This window comes from Tursiops truncatus, chromosome 18, assembly GCF_011762595.2.
Source record: "Tursiops truncatus isolate mTurTru1 chromosome 18, mTurTru1.mat.Y, whole genome shotgun sequence".
Classification (NCBI taxonomy): Eukaryota; Metazoa; Chordata; class Mammalia; order Artiodactyla; family Delphinidae; genus Tursiops; species Tursiops truncatus.
In genome coordinates, this window is record NC_047051.1 from 35,279,370 (window position 1) to 35,297,784 (window position 18,415).

The following is an 18,415-nucleotide window of genomic DNA, read 5'->3' on the forward strand; positions in this document are numbered from 1 at the left end:
GTATCCCTTTCAATCTCCCCTCTATTTTCTTGATTGAAGTAGAGCAATAAAGGAAGAAAACAATCCAAAAGTCATTTACAGAAGCCACAGGATTATAACTTTCATCACAGTTTCATTCCTAAGTATCCATGGAGCATAAGACTTTGAAGTTCAAATACAAAAGACCTTAAAACAAAAGGCAATCAAACTCAAATATGCAACACCAAGGTATAATTTGCATCCTAACTGTTTTTTATTTTTGTATTCATAGAAATTATATATCAATCTTTTGTTTTAGCTTCTCAGTCACCAAGGCAAAGAAAGAAGCCTAACAGTTATGCTATAAAATAGAAACTAATATTTTCTCAAGTTAAGCACAGTTTACTGATATTAACATTTGAGAGGAATATTTTTGAGTATTTGAATACTTGTAAGACACAATGATGTACTTCAGACATCCTCACTAATGTACCAAAAGTAGATATAATAATGAACCACAGAGCTCTTTCTTCTGTTGGCTGGTTCAAGTTCAAAAGATAATGTCCAAAAACATATTATTAATAATTTCATGTATTAAACAATAGAATAATAAAATCCTTGGATCAAACTCTTTTGGGTTCAGTGTACATTTAATTTGAAGAGATTGTTATCTATGTTGAACTCAAGAGTACATGCTCCATGTAAAGTTGTTCTAAAGTATTAAATTCTGTAGTGGCCAAATGAACATATTTGTGATTGGTCTGATATACAGGTTGCCAAATTATGTTACCTAGAGTAGATGTTTTGATAACTTGTATAACTATGAGTTGATTCTTTTTGACTTTTTTTTCTCATAACCAAAATTTGCTTGAGTATTGAGTGACAGTCTGCTTTAGATTAAACTCTATAGCAAGTACTGGAAGTGGGAAAAAATTCTATGTAGTTGATTAGGGACGGAATTACAAACTATGATACACTGAAAATAAGGGGTGACACTCTATCTTTAAAGTCAAGGAATTTAAACACCTGTGCATGGATGTGGGTCAAGGGAATATTCAGAAAAAGTCAAGATTTTTACTCAGCAAGCAATTCCTTGTTCTTCCAAATGATGGATATGTAAGGACAGTAGATTTAAAACAATTTAAGTAAATGAGAACTATTGACATTTTTGGTTCTGCTCTGACTCCCAGTGGACTTTCCTAAAGAAAATGAGGTACAGATATAATGGGAAAATGATGATCGTTGCTTTCACAACTACTTTCTTACTGACCCACAGATATTTCCTTAACTTTTCTGACAATGAGCCCAAGAACTCTGAGGTATGCTTAGTACTCAAAAAGCATAATCATTGCTTTTCTTGTGGCTAGAATGCATGTAAGACATTGTTTATTAATTAATAAGCTCTAAGATTATAGAATTTCCCAAGTATATATTATTTTTTTCTAAAATTGGTTTGCTATAATTTTCACATGACAATCAGGATTTCCCTACAGATGAGAGTGAGAGAGAAAAGAGAGAGACAGACAGAGAGAGAGAGGGGGAGTATACCAAAGTGCCAGTAATGTGGTGCATATTAGATTAAGGAATAATTTGATAGCAGCAAAAGTCTAAATTACAGTAAAAATCAATTTCTTTTGGTAATTGTTAGAAAGATATGTAAATCTATTAAATTTAATAAAATGATGTAAACCAAAATTTCCTTAACTCTCCTGCCTTTTGTGAAGCACTGAAAAAACCCTAGGAATGTATTTATATAAATAAATTATTGAGGAAATAAATAAATTCCAAATCATTTATGTAATTAATCTGCTCTCAAAGAGAGCATAACTCCCTGCTCCTTAAGTGTGGCTGTTCATAGGGCCTTCCTTCCAGAGAGCATGGTATGGAAAAGTGGGTGAAAGAGTTATGTTATAGTCAGAAACCTGACAAAAAATACTTTTACCAAGTAATCAAAATTGACATAAACAGTGATGTCATGTTGATAATTTGCACCCTTGATATGATGTGATGAGACCAAAAGCCCTTATTCCCAGTGTAATCATAATTAGACAAATCCCAGTTGGGGGCAGTCTACAAAATACTTAACTAATACTTTCAAAACTGTCAAAGTCGTTAAAAACAAGAAAAGTCTGAGAAAATGTCACAGCCAAGTGTTGCCTAAGGAGATATAATGATTAAATGAAATGTTGTATTCTACATGGGATCTTGGAACAGAAAAAAGAATAATAGGTAAAAAAGTAAGGGTATATGAGTAAAGTTTGAACTTTGGTTAATAATAATATAACAATGTTGGTTCATTAATTTAACATGTGGATCATACGTTGTTAACTAGGAAAAACAGGTTATGTGCTATATGAAAAATCTCTCGGTTATCTTTGCAGGTTTTCTGTAAATCTAAAGTATTTTATTTCAATCTTTTTATGTGCATATATATAAAACATGTATAAATAAATAATATTTTATAAAATTTTGATCGTATTACCTATGTTTTATCTTTTTTAATACACTGTGAACATTTTTCAACTTGAGTCAGTATTCTTTGAAAACTTTTTTTTCATAGAAAGGCATTTTATTTTAAATATAGCAGTGTGTACTTGTCAATATAATATACTAATATTTTAATAGTGATTATACTAGGTGGTGACATTATAGGTAATTTAATTTCTCTTTTATACTTGTACCTAGTACTAAGCTAAGTGCTAGGGATTTAGAGTTGATCAAAACTTAATACCTGCTCTCCAAGTGCTCATGGTAAGAAGCAGTGTAGTAAGATACAGGTTTTGAAGCTAGCTTTAGATTTGAGTTCTATGGTATCATTTACCAGCTCTTTAATTCTACAAGGGTCTCATTTTCTGTAAAATGGAGATTTTACACATTTAATATCATTTCAATAAACTCAATGTCAACAAATAAATAAATAAAATATTTTAAGAAAAAGTTTATTTTTAAACCCCTACAAATTACTAAAATATCATTTTTTTACTTTGTTTTAATTCTAATGTATCATATTATTTCTCTTTATTTCCATTAAAGATAGAGATAGATATGTAGGTAGACACATAAATATATAGAGAGAATATTTAATTTACTTTATGGGTTTTATGGGCAGTTCTTGCACTTATCTGGTAAAATGCATTATCTTTTCAATATAACTGAATTTATACATAAAATATGGTTATACAGCATAGTTGTTAATAGAATACAACTTATCTATTAAAACATGAACAGCACAGATTTATATTCCTCTATAATCTTTGTGATTTTCTTCCAATTATATTTTACATATTTTCATTCTAATATAGTGTAAATTTAACTATATTCTCTTGTAGGAAATCAGAGTTTGAGTCCACTGATACATGTTTGGAATGCTCAGTAGCTTTGTCATTTACTTAAGGTGAGACTGCAGATAATGTAGCACACATTAGAGGTCCCATATTCAAAAGTCAGTCTCTTCTTATTCCCCCAGTTAACTTAAGGGAGAGTGACTCATTTCTATCAATGTAATTTGTGTAAGGTCAAAATCAGTTATTGGGGTTTTACCCCATTGCTAATTATTGGGTTAAGGCATGGTCATGTCATAAATATTTTTGCCAAGGCAACATAAAGAAAGAGTTCTGGGGAACTTTTAGTAAAGATTTCTTCACTGATGCAACAGAAATGTATCAATGCATTAAGGAATACTCTCTCTTCTGATGGGTGTTTTCCTGTCTGAATTTGAAGCTTGCAACTATGGCAACCATGAGGGAAACAGTAAGGCTCTTGAAAGGATGGCTGTTTCCTAAAGATGTGTTGAGCCCTTCAATTAATCAGTTCTGGGGACAACCAGCCTCATCCTCTGGACTTGTCAAGAAACATTATAAATATTTTCTTATTATTTTAGAAAAATTTCTCAGGGTTTTCTTTTACTATACTTATAGCTCCTTAGTTATCTAAAATGTCATTGGATATTTTAAAGCCAATTTTCAATGTCACCTAAAGTAAAATCATAGATTTTCCCTCTCAGTAAGTCTAAAGCCATTTGTGAACATTAATGCCTTGAAAGTTAACTTTGAGTGGATGTATAGAATTACTTTTTTTTTCCATTAACAGTAGTCATATCTTTTTTTAGGATTATTTTAAGTCAAATACTTCGCAGATTTTTGCCTTTTTACCATCTAAATCTGCCAGAGAAATAACCAGGTTATAGTTACAAAGAATATATCATGCATGAGGTAGCTCAATTTGTGTGTATTCAAGCTCAACATTAACTAATATTCCATTTGTGCCTTCTGATTTTCTACAAATGGATCCTTTCATTGGATATATTCCAAGTTGAAAAAAATAGCACAAACAATGCTCATATCCTCCAAATTCACATCCAAAATTACCACTAAGTAACTTTTTAAAATTAGCCTATAGATAACCTGTGAAAATTTAGTTTTTCTCTCTCTCTCTCTCTTTTTTTTTTTTAACAGGAAAGGATGGTGAGATGCCCTGCTGACATTTTACCTAAATTATTATAAAGTACAATATTAGATCCAGTATTTGAATTTGGACTGAATAATTATTTGTTCTTATATATCCTATAGCTTATTTCACTGCATAATATATATGAATCATAATATCTATGAGCCATTGCATAATATCTATGAATCACTTTGATTGGGAAAGTAAATATACTAACATGCACACACACACACACACACACACACCATTTTACATGTTAGGTTTACACTTATAAGATTATTTTTAAAATACTTCGGTCAAGTATTTTAAATTGGTAATAGTATATATGAAGTTTCCATGACTATAATAATGTGTCCTGTACATTGTAAGCTTAAGACAAATTGTACACATAACCACAATTTCTCTAAATTATAATATTCTATCTTTGTGATTTTGTTAGTAAAGTTTGAATTAAAGCCCTCAGAAAATATTTACAGGCACTAGTCAATTCAAATCATCTTTGTTAACATTTGAGTATTTTTTAAAAGCTTCATTGATGAATATTTACATTCGATGAGCTATACATATATAAGATATACAATTTGATGTTTTGACATGTTTATACATACATAAAATCATTACCATAGTCAGGATAATTAATATATCTGTCATCTCTTTTTATGATTCATCTTGTTGCCTCGTCTCACCCCTAACCCATGCTCAGGTACTGATGATCTGATTTATGTCACTCACAATAGATAAGTTTGGCTGTTTAAAAATTTTAATTAAATTGGATGGTAGCGTTATCTTCATCTGATTTCTTATATTCAGCATAATTTTACACTCAGCATAAGTAACCATGATGTTGCACATATCAATAGTTCTTTCTAATTTATTCCAGTAAATGGATAGGCTACAAGTTTTTCATCCATTCACTTGCTGATGAATGTCTGGGTTGTTTTCAGGGTTTTGGTCATTACAAAATAAATCTGCTATAAGCATTCATGTAGAAGGATTTATATTGACACATTCTTTTATTTCTCTTGGGTAAATACTTAGGAGTGAAATGGCTGAGTCATTTGAAAGATGAAATTGTAAAAATGTTTTCCAAAATGGTTATACCATTTCACATTTCCACCAGCTGTTCTAATGTATATGTAGTGGTATATCATTGTGCTTTTTATCTTGCATTCTCCTAAACAGTAATGTTGTTGAGCACTTTACATTCATGTATCTTCTTTTGTGGAATGTCTGTTTAGATCACTTGCCCATTAAATTTTTTTTTATTACTGAGTTTGAGTGTTCTTTATGTATTTTGGATACAAGTACTTTATCAGATATATGATTTTGCACACATTTTTTCCCATTCATGGTTCATCTTTTTGTTCCTTTACTATTGTCACTTGTAGTGATTTTTATAAAGTCCAATTTACCATGTTTTCTTGTGGATTATGCTTTTTGATGTTTTATCTAAGAAATCATTAACTAACTTAAAGTCACAGTATTTCTCCCATGTTTTCTTAGAGAAGATATGTAGTTTTAAGTTTTAAATTTAGGACTATGATCAATTTTGAGTAAATTTTATATATTTTGTGGGGTACAGATTAAAACACAAGTTTTTGTACATGCCTACCTGCTTGTACCCATTATTCAAAGACTATCCTTTCTCAGTTGAATTTTTTTGAGCCTTTGAAAATCTTTCTAGAATCTATTCTTTTCCATTGATCTATTGTCTATACTTAGACCAATAGCAATCAATTTTAATTACCATATCTTTGTAAAAAGTCTTAAAATCTGGTAGTGACATTACTCCCACTTTGTTCTTTCTCAAAATTGTTTTGGTTTTTCTAGGTCATTGCATTTACATAGGAACTTTAGATCAGTTTTGCAATTTCTACAAAAAGTCTGCTGGGATTTTAAATATGATTATAATAAATCTATAGATTAATTTGGGGTCAGTTGAAATCTTAGCAATGTTGTATCTTCCAACACATGGGCACAGTATATCTCAAACATCACCCACCACCCCAACTATTCTAATTAGAATGCTGTGTTGAGACATCCCCAAGACTAACCCTCCAGGTTGGATGATTCATGAGAGGGTGGCTCACAAGTCTCAGCATACAGACAAACCAATGGCTCTGATTTGTTATATCAAAAGGGTTCAAAGAATAATGAGGAAAGGGAAATGGTACACAGGGCATAGTCCTTGGGAAACCAGGAGCAAACTTCCAAGGTCAGCATTCCAAGTGGAATAGCACAGGAGGCATTTAATTTCCTTTGCAAAGAGTTATGACGAAACCTGTCAGTTGCTGCCAACAGGGAGATTCATTAGAGACTTGGAGTCCCAGGTTTTTGTTGAGGGCTAATCACATAGGCAACCTCTGCTTAGTATATACCAAAATTCAAGACTCCCAGAAGGAAAGCAGTTGTTAAGCATAAACCATAATGCTTACACAAACAGTTTAGGCACAGTGAGCCATTTATATTACTTAATGGTGGGAACCCTCTTGAAATCTAAGTTTTCAGGCACTAGTCAAGGGCAAATCTTGCAAGTAGGACTTTTCAAGGAGAGCAGTTCAGGCTTGCTGTGTTAATTCTTTTCTGAACAGATGTTATTGAGAATAACTAATCAATTAAAATTAAAGAAAATCACTCTCCCACTGTTCTGAAATCACAACAAAAATAGAATCTATAAAAACCATGCCAACTGAAACCATATCCTTTTTAAGCTGATTTTCATATAATCTATGCTAAAAAGCATACAAATATCTTCTTGATAATCTTACTGAAAACTTTTAGGTAAAATTCCTCCAAAGGTCTTAAATCATGACATTTTAAATATATATATATATATATATATATATGTATATAATTATTATGCTTATAATCAATTGTAAATAATAACAGATTTTATAGTATTCATGTTAGCTCCTCTATATTTTATATTTTTTTTATTTTTATAAGTATAGGTATACATTTTGTAAATCAGCTAAAGTTTATATAAAATATAGGTTTCCATAATTTGTAGAATACTTTATTTTGATGTTTACTATAATATTTATAAACTTTAACATATATATCTATAATTGCACTAATATAATTAGTCTTAAAATCATTTAAACTGGTATGAATCCTTCAACTGCAGATGAAGATTTTGTTTGACATTATTATTGAATGAAAAAGTTATTGATAATGTGAAACATAAACACCTTAGATAATTTTATTACTATTGGCAAATGTCTCCTCTGTCAAATTGATCATGATACTCAATGTTCTACTAGTTGATATCTGAACAGGGTCCTTGTGCATTTTTTAGAATCTTGAAAGTTTAATAACTTTTATTATTGATAGTGTCTCTCTTTTATACCAAACTAAACTTTAGATAGCTAATTTAATTGGAAATTTATATGTAATAAAAAGAGTTTTAATTTCCTTTCAATTTATTGCATCCACTTTACCTTTCTTTTTTCTTCATCACATCCCTTGTGATACTTTGAAATATGCATTAGATTCCTTGCTCTCTTATTCTTTCAATGAAACTCATAAATAAAACATAATGCTCTTCATCTGTTAAACATGTTAAGTTATGGGTGAAATGTCATGTTTGAAAGCAAAGTTGTCCCTCACCCAACAGATTACTTATTAAGTATAAATGGAAGAGTTTCTTTAAAATGAAGATATCTGGCAGACAGTATTTTAAACAAGGTACCAAATTTAACACCATCAACAGTGGGATATACTGACATTATGGACCTCTCTATATATAAGCACTGAAAAGGGTACAACATCACCTGTACAGTCTTCCTGCCAAAAAGTTTTCAGTTAAATCTAATCATGGGGAAAAAATATGACTAACCTAAATTGAGGAATTCTACAAAGCATTTAGTCTGAACCCTTCAGTAATGTAAATGTGAATGACAAAATAGTTGGGAAACTGTTCTAGATTAAAGAAAACTAAAGGGACATAACAAGTTAATGTAATGAGACTTAATTAGATTCTGAATTTAAAAATAAAATCTTTAAAGCATCTTATTTGAACATTTGGGGAAATTTGCATTATAGCAAATACTATTGTATCAATTTCGTGAGTGTAAAGAATTACATTCATGAGTGGCTATGTAGGAGAAAGCTCTGTTCTTAGAGACACATTGAAGTATTCAGGGGTGAAATACAGGTTGATTAGAAGTACCATCAAATTATTCAGCAACTACAGTATAAACACACACACATATAGATAAATATAGCAAAATGTTAACACTTGGTGAAGTTAAGTGAGAGGTTTTTAACTGCTTATTGTATTATTCTTGCAAATTATTGTAAGTTTTAAAAAATCCAGAACAAAAACTTTGGTGTGGGAAAAAATAAAGGCATTCTGTTTATGAGACTTTTCTTAATAAATATTCTGTCCTTGAAAGTTGAATTTTTGAAAGTAGACAACTTCTCTTACATGTCATAAAAATAAATGCTAATGATGGAAAAAGGAGATATCTAAGAAAAAATTACAGTAGCATCACAAAGTTAGAAAATATATTTCAGCTGGCAAGAATATCCTTCTAATTTAGATGACAACATATTAATAATAAAGGTTAATCAATTATTTTTCCCTATGGTTTTGCACTTGAGTTTCAAACTTAGACACTTGGGATTGCATTCAAGTACATACACAAGTATAAACTTGAGTTTATTTTGGGAGTATTATTAGTTTAAACATTGCATATTGCTGTTTGAAGCTCATAGCACTGGGCATGGATTCAGAGCTCAGGCTCCTTGCTCCCGTGTAGCCTCTATCCACGAGGGTTTTTTTCTGTCTTCAGTTAGCTGGTAGAAGAGCAAGAGTAGGGATGAAGCACACTCACATCATAAATGCCTCAGTGTGGTAGCAACACACATCCACTGACATGTGTCATGGCAGTATGTGGCCTGACCCTGTGTTCAGGAAAAATGAGTGGAGATATTTCTAGTGAAGAGTAGCCATCTGTGTCACAAAAATTAAGATGAAATCAACCATTTCTGAGAATGTATGACCTAGAAAACCTCACCCAATAGTGATAGAAAATCTGAATGGAACTATACCTATTAAAGATGTGTTGAATTGCTAAATGAAATATAACCTAAATAGTTCAGCCTAGAAGTTTTCACAGATGAGATTTATAAACAGTCCAGGAATAGCTCCATTATTTAATAAGTTATTCCAATAGTTAGAAAAAAGGGGAAACGCTAAAGAGCTTAATTTTTGAAGTTAACTGACCAAAAAGAAAGAAAAAATATAGGAAATTATAATCATAGGCACAATGAGTTAAATACAATATTAGCAACATACAACACAGGTATTTATAGATACATATACATATGTTCATTATCCATACATAGGTATTTCATATTCTTATACACATATATTGTCAGAAAATGTTAGTACATCTTTTCTCTCCTAAGCTTGTAGTCATGTGTTGTGAAATATTTCTATTTTTTTTCTTTCCTAATCCACAACCAAAGGAACAACCATAATTCCTGTTCAATAGGATACAGATATTTTAGTTGAAGCTGCATTTGTATGTACTACATGATTCTGAACATTACACAAACTAAGAAATGCAAGATGTTGAAAACAATTGCTGGCTTTTCATGAGTTATATTTATTTGGATTATCAATTTAGGTTCAGATCATTTCTAGAAGACTGGACTAATGTTTTGAGTAATAGAATGGTACATGTTATTTCATGTTTTGAACAGTTTCATAATTCTTTTCACTTAATGTTTAGGTTGCTTGGAATTAAAGGAAGAAACCATTGAAAACCTTCTTGCTGCAGCTTCTCTTCTTCAGCTTCCTCAAGTAGTAGAAGTGTGCTGCCATTTCCTCATGAAGCTCTTGCATCCATCTAACTGTTTAGGAATCCGAGCATTTGCAGATGCTCAAGGATGTATTGAATTAATGAAAGTGGCCCACAGCTACACAATGGTAAGGAAATTTAATTTTTAAATAAAAGAGACATAGCTGTTTTATCAGAGGTTAAAATAATTACTGTTGTTGTGTTAAAAATCTTTTTAAAGTTTAAAATTAGTTTTGCATCTTTGGCACATTTTTATCATGGGGCACAATGTACCATATAATATTTAATAATCTCAAAGTAAAAAATGACATCACACAATGGACTTTATTATTGTTATAGTTTTATTTACATTTTATAGGCAATATAGATATAGATATTGATACTCGGGATGTTAAATAGTGCTTAAAAGATTTTTTTCTTAATTGCTCCTGGCATATCTATCTTTTTGCATCCACTTCCACAGCTGCCCTATTTTTTCCCTTTTCTTTCTAGTTAAGAGCTAGAAGTTTATGCCACAAAAGTTTTTCTTTTGAATTTTTCTAACAACCTCTCTGCCATGGACTGAGTTCTATCAACCAAAATTCAATGTTGAAGTCCTACTGCAAATGTGATGTTATTTGGAGATGGGGACTTTGGAGGTAATTAGGTTTAGGTGAAGTCATCATGGTTGGCCCCTCATGATGAGATTAGTGCCCTTATAAGAGGAGACACTGGAGAGTCTGCTTCCTTTCTTCCACTACCATGTGAGGACACAGTGAGAAGATAGCCATCTGCCAGTTAAGAATAGAGCCTTCACCAGGGAACCCAATCAGCCTATACCTTAAATGTTGTACTTCTCAGCCTTCAGCACTATGAGAAATAAACCCCTGTTGTCTAAGCCACCCAGTCTATGGTATTTTGTAATGGCACTCCAGATATTTAATACACTTTTTATCATAGCATGATATGTTAGGTATGGATTTGCCTGTATGATTTGTGGAGAAAAAAATCATATCTATACTGTATATTTAAAGTATTTATTGTTATAGTGAATATTGGATTTCAGAACTCCTGGGAACTAGTATACTAAGGGAAAATATTTAGATATATAGATCAACTGATCTATTTTTTTTAAAAATTTGACTTTCTGTACTATTTTCATAAAAAGTTTAAACTGACTGAATATCAGTCAGTTAATAGTCCTAAAATACTATAAGCCTATTTTGTATTTTTCTCTTTAATTTTTTGCTATATATACAAACTATGTATATGTGTAGGTATTTTAACAGCTTTATAAGAGATATTAAAAGTCATTTGAATTTTAGACTTTAAGCATGTGTACTTCGTAGTGTGTTTCTTTTAATGTTATCTCCATTATAGAATTGAGTAATCAGTTACAACAATTTCACACCCATCATTTCATACCCTAGATATAATCATTCTAAAATTATTTAATACAGTACCTGGAATGTAGCAATCTCTATATAAAATGTTAGCCATTTTTGCTATTGTTATTATTATTAACATTATTAATGATTTGATTTTTATTATTGAAACAACCAATTGTAAAGTATAGAAATTTCTTTTTTCACCTCAAGGGAAGAATTTATATGAAATAAATCTCATTAAGCTTTATAGTTGCTATTTATTTAAAAGTTCTTATTTTGAGCTTTAACACCTTTTCAAATTACTAAAGACAGTCAGCCATTTAAAAGTCTTCTCATTGTTATTCTTAGACAGAATCTCAATATTATTTTAATTTTCTTCTTTAATCTGTTAAGCAGATTAGTAAATTAAATGAAAATGTAGAAATAAAAGGAAGGAGATACATGCTTTGTAATTCTATTTTCAAATTCTTTTTTCAAAATATTCCATGACAGGGCACAGTACTACTATTGAAATTATATGAACCGTATAAAATCAATGTAAACAAATACTTCATCAACCAAAATATCAAAGTCTAACTGCAGTCATTTAATTATGCACATTTCATTACTCTTAGGAGTTCCTGGCTTAGCTAAGCCAAAGAACAATATGCCTCCATATCCAGAGGGATAGTGGTTCCTTCTGGTCTAGTTCGAAATTATTAATTTAGTAATAAAAATGTTTTTCTTGCAGCTGCTTGGACTGATCTGCAATTTATCACACAATAGTAACAATATATTTTTAAACACATTAAAATTTATATTCTGTAGTAAAATATGTGTAAAACAGAAACATATAAGAGTTCTAGCTAAGACACTCAACATTCTAAATAACTATTTTAATTTATTTTTGAGACTATGAATTGATCACATGTTGTGTCATGTCTATTGAAATTAAAAAGATTTCAAATTCTTTTGGAAACATGAAGCTCCAGTGTTCTCCCAATGTTCCTGGGTTACTATTTTAATGAAGAAAATTTACTGACCAGTTGTCTTCCTAGATCGTTATTTTCTCTCAGTTCTAACACTTTACAGTGAGTGTTTGTATCTGGTATTATAATTTCTCACCACATATTTGCTTCTGATCTGTGTTTAATCCTGCATATCTCCTCATCTAATCTACTTAATTTGTGCTTTTTGAACAAACTTATTATGTTATTTTTTTCTTCTTCTTAACTACTTCAGTAACAAATCATCTCAGATTTCCTACTACCTCTGGTACTGAATTAATTTATTTATTGCATCTAAATATGCATTCTTTGCTTATTTCATAAGTAACATTCTTTTCTAATTTTCAATTTCCTTGTCAAAATATTTTAGATATGAACTTGATCTTCAACATCCAGATCTTAACTTGCTGTCTGTATGTCTTTGCTTTTTATATGTTTTGCTATGTTTCCTTTGGAAATTTCACTTATTTATTTGGCTTCAGCTATTGATTTTGTGTGATGATTCCAAAATTGATTCAGGGAAGGTGACCCTGCTTGGCAGTGGTTCATGTGCAAAATACTGGAAAATTCTGATTGCAAGCTCAATATTAGGCAGAAGTGTGAAATATATTCTAAAACATTAATTTAAACTTTGGCTGTGTGAATATACAGATAGCAACAAAATAATTGAAGGAAATAGTTCTCTATTAGACAGAGTTCATTATGAGACCTGTTCTTAGTTCTGGACATCACATTTTAAAAATATTAGAGAGTGACAAACAGAAATAGATGAGAATAACAAGAATAATAAACATTTTATAACCATGTCATATGAAGAAAAGTTGAAACAAATTTGGTTCATGTGGCTGAATAATATCAGGGCATGAAAATAGGTATCTTCATGTATGTGATAGAATGAGCTTTCATTTAAAACAGTAGTGTTTAAGTGCTTTTTCATTCTGTTTTTCACTTTAGTAGTACAAACTTCTACTTCAGTCTTCTGATTTTTCTTTCTATGCTGGTTTATCTATTTCTACTGATCATCAGCCTTACTTCCTTCCAAGGTCAGCTTTACCTTTAAAGGAGACTCCTGGATCTTCATTTTTTAAGAAATCCTCTCTCCATACAGTTCTGGGTTAGAGTTTGCCATAAGAGGCATTCAGGTAAGGTATAGAAGGTGGAAGAGAAAATGCCATTATTTCTCCACACGCAGATTCAGGCAGATATGTGGACAATGGAAACTTGAAGTAACTTCTAAGTGAGCCCTTAAAAGCAATTGGCTTCACTGCTGTAGACTGAGACAGTTGATGGAAGACTGTAGACAGTTGATGGAAGGTTCTTGAGGAACTCAGTGCCTTTGCATAGTACTTTTCAGAACGTTTCACATTGAACTGAAGGTTGAGATCATTAGCAGAAAGTTCCCTGACCTTCACTTTCATGGCCCTTTCAAAGACCATTTAGGTCTCAAATTCCCTATCCAAAATCTGTCTTACTTAGAACACAGAGTGGCTTGCTTTCCTAGTTCAACAATGTCTTAAACACATACCCACAAATAGCAGGTTTAAACTCCATATTTTGATAGGTATGTTTCTGCATACCTAACTTCTGAACAACTATCTGGGCATTTTTTCTAAAAATGCATTGAATTAATTTCACCTCTTCTAAATATGTGCTGTAAATTCCCTTGTACTTTACTCACAATAGTTCGCTTCTCTGGAATCTCTGGTATCTAATTCTAAATAACCCCTCAGTTTCCAGGTAAGTTCATTCATGCCTAAGAAATATTTAAAAACTTTTCATGACATTCTCTCCTTCATTTAAATTCTTAGTTTTCCTTTCCTTAGGATTATATGATGTCACCATAAATTTTCTTATGCAATTATCTTTTATGTCTTTATGGCTGGTCTTCACAACTATATTGCAACTTTTGTGACAGAGAACAATTCTTTCCACTGAGATTCATTTTGTCCCAGCAAATTATCAGCACCTGTAAATTATCAGCACCTATCAGAAATTAATATATTAATTAATTTCTTCAGTTCTCATAGATATTTAGAATTGTGATTCTCAGTACTCCTGAATTCAGTCATTCAACGAGACTACCCATGGTCTTTTTCTAACTTTCTTTCCAATCATATTTCCTATCATTGTTTTCCCTGTTCACACAATTCCAGCCACACTGATCTTCTTGCTGTTTTGTGACTATAACAAGCATAATATCACCAGATAACCTTTGTGCTGTTCTTTCTTCCTTCTGCTGGAAACACTCTTCTACCAAATATTTATATCCTTTCTCTGCCTCATTCAGCTTTCTGCTCAAACGTCACTTCCACAAAGATCTCATATCTGAATATTCTACTGAAAGTGACCTGACCTTCAAAACTCTCTATTTCCTCATATCTTATATCTTGTAGAGTACTTCCTTATATCTTGTAGAGTACTTTAATTCCCACCTTTATATCATATATTTGTTGTTAAGTGTTGTTATTACCTACTTCCACCATTAATGTGGTAGCATTTGTTTAACTTTCTATAACCTGGAAACCTAGACAGATGTCTGTACATAGCATTCATTGTTGAAGGGGGTAGTGATTGCTGATTGCTATGTACCAGGAGCTGTAGAAGGTGGCCTGGGGATACAATGGTGACCAAAATAGGCATAAGTTGCCCTTACAGTCAAGATGAATATGTTGGAGCAAAGAAATTATAACCATGAATGATAATTATATGTATGGTAAATACTACAAAGGAAAATTATAGGATGCTATAGGAGAGTGAAACAGGGAAAGCCTCTTTAAATATGTGATGCAAAAACTGAGTTGTAAAAGATGAAGCAGATATTAGTCAAATGAAGACTTAAAGAATATTCATGACATAGGTAAGTGCATGTACCAATGATCTGAGGTGGGAAGGTGCTTTGTTCTGTTTAAGGAAATTCAAGTGTGATGGGATGGTGGGAAAGGCAAAGAAGAGGTGGAGACAATGAGCTTGAGATTTTGGCAGAACAAAATTTTGTAGGGTTAAGGAGACTTTGTTATATATTTGTGTTTTTATTTTAAAATAATGGTATAACATTGAAAGTTTTTGAGCAAGTATAAGCCAAGATTTAATTTTGACTAATCACCAGATTAGCATTAGAAGAAATCAAGAAGAAAGAATAAGAATGTTAGTACTTCATTAGAGGTCTACATGGATATTTACACACACGTACTGGGTGAGTGAGAAAGAAAAAGAGAAAATGAGGTAGCTTTAGCTTCTGTCATTTTGTTTGATGTCAATGCTTAGCACTACTGGTGCTGGTGATGCACAAGTTAAGTATATAGTATATATCAGGCATTGCTCTACATGTTAAACAAACTTTTGAAATTTAATCCTTTCACAACTCCTGCAAGGTATGTTATATCCATTCTAAAAATGGCAAAGCTAAGGCTTAGGAAGTTAAATAATCTACTCAGGAGTAATAGATTGAACATGCTAGAATGGGGATTTAAGCCTGGTACTATCTTACCACAAATTTCAAGCTCTATCTAATATGCTAATAAATTTACATTTTATCCAGTATATCAAATTAGATTTCTGATATCCAGGATATTTCAAAACATGGATTACTTGAGACAAGTGGACACTATAAACCTGAAACATAGATGAGACCAAAGAATTCCGTGAATATTTTGCTCCTCAGTTTTTTCATTCCCCTGTTCACTTCACCTTCACTTTCTGCTCAGTGCTACCAGCATGACTTGGAATATTCCACAGTGTTTGTGCTAGAGGCAGAAGCAGTGGCAATAAGACTAATTAGAGTTTGCTATGTTCAATCAGTAGCTTTGAAAAGTAGGCATTTCGGAGCTGGAGAATACAGCCTTCCAGACTCAGGATAAGAGCAGTGACCCTTCCAGAGTCCAGACTCTAAAATCTCCTGTACATGGTTTACTTGTCTTTCATAGCCCTTAAAGCAATGCCAGAGAAAATGGACAAACTTTATTTATGTGGTTTCTGTTTATGGTTTTGAAATACCTGACATTTCTCATGGTTTCTAGCCAGCAGCATGGTTTTTAAAAAATCTTTACCAATAACCCTTCTAATAAGCCATAAATTAGAGTTTGCTCTGGTAGAACAAATGAAATTTAAATGTCTTTGCTTTTCTACATCGTCAAAATAAAGTTCACTTCATCCATATTTTACTCAGGACTACTATGTGATATATTAGTACTAAAAATTGCTTTGAATATTCATTTTTTCCTTTCATTCATTACTTTGTGTTAGTCCTTTGAGTATCTCATATACATACATGGCGTGAGTAATGATTTTAAGTCAGTATATAAATGTGTCACATTGAAAATTAGCCAAATTTGATTTTCAGAATTTCTTTGTAAATTGATAAGAAATGAAGGTTCTGGGTGAGTACAATGAGTGGCTCGGAGGACAACTACCACCAATACTTAATCCTCACAAGCAGTAAGGAAGTATGTGGAGGCCTGCGTAGAAAGGAATTTCCTCTTGTCCTGTTTTTGTGTATGATTTTCTTTACTTGTTTTGTTGCTAAATTAGACTGACAACTCTGCAAAGACAGTTTTCATTTGTGTTCTAACTCACAAATGGTAAAATTGTGAGTTTTTTGTGAATTGGTAAAATTCTAGTCTATTGTCTAAGATTGGAAGTTGATTTGAGTGGAGGAGTTTTTAAAAATTGGCAATTTAAAAATTGCCTTTAAATTGTTTAGTGTTGTACACAAAGAGGATATTCAGATTACACCAGATAAACTGATAGAGATGTATAATAAATAGTGATATTATAAGAAGTAATTATTCACTCATGTAATTGCAGTTTGACTATATAGAACTTTGTAATTGTTAGGATTCTAGAAAATAACCACAATGAAATGTGCATTTATGACAGTTTTGAAGACTAATTAAGCATAATCACAGAGGATCCTATGAAAATTATAAGCTTTTTAAGGGATCATTTTAGGCACAGTCCATTTCTTCTATTCAGATGCTCTTCAAATATGTTTCCATTTTAGGCTTTCATATTCAAATCAAAGACAGTCTATTTTAAGAAATGTATCCTTCTGCTTTGTTGTTGTTGATAATGGTGAAGAAGATAATATTCATCTACTTGAAAAACATTCCATTTGTTGTAAGAATTCTTTCATTTTCATACTTTAATTTTATTTTTATTTCTTCTACTGAGCTACTTCTAAAACACAAAGATTCAGCACACAGTTGTATTATAAAGTCACACCACACACACACATGTACACAAAATCTACTATTAAAATTATTAAAAAGTATTAGTTATTTTTTATTGTAGCAGATTTAAATTTTTATAGAGTTGCTATATGTCTTGAATTGATTCTGCAGCAACAATATAACCAACAAAATTCCAAGAAGGAACAATAGTGTTAAAAAATATCCTATAAACCCACATCTAAAGGATTTTCATAGTAACTCATAAGTGTTCCTTAGCATTTATTTCAATCATTTAATGTAAAGAATTTCCTTCTGTGATAAATAATATTTCTACTTCGCCACCAGAGAAGTCCCAATATTTCTACTTTATTAAAATAGTTCAAAAAGGGCTTCCTAGGTGATGTCAGAAGAAGGAAAAGCCAGAAATTTTTGGCTACAGTGTCTTTTCATTTTGCAAATCACAGTTCTTCAACAATGAAATCAATAATTTGCTTTTGTTCTGATTTTTTAAACGCCTGTGAAAAAGTCTGATTTTGTATGTATATGAAAGTGTCACTTTATTACAAAAATTTGCACATCATGAACTAATCTTATAAAGTATTTATACTTATTTGCTGAGGTAATGAATCACATAACATGGAACTAATTTTTTTTTATGTTTCCCTTTTCAATTTTTCTCT

General features: G+C 31.4%; 1 protein-coding gene across 2 annotated transcripts in view; it reads left to right on the forward strand.

The window, feature by feature from the left end:
- Positions 1 to 18,415, forward strand: part of KLHL1 (kelch like family member 1) — a 374,004-nt gene that overhangs the window by 176,564 nt on the left and 179,025 nt on the right. For both annotated transcript variants that reach the window (XM_019945984.3, XM_019945985.3), the window contains one exon: positions 10,146 to 10,342. In XM_019945984.3, the coding sequence (XP_019801543.2) occupies positions 10,146 to 10,342 (197 nt within the window). The remainder of the gene's footprint in view (positions 1 to 10,145; positions 10,343 to 18,415) is intronic.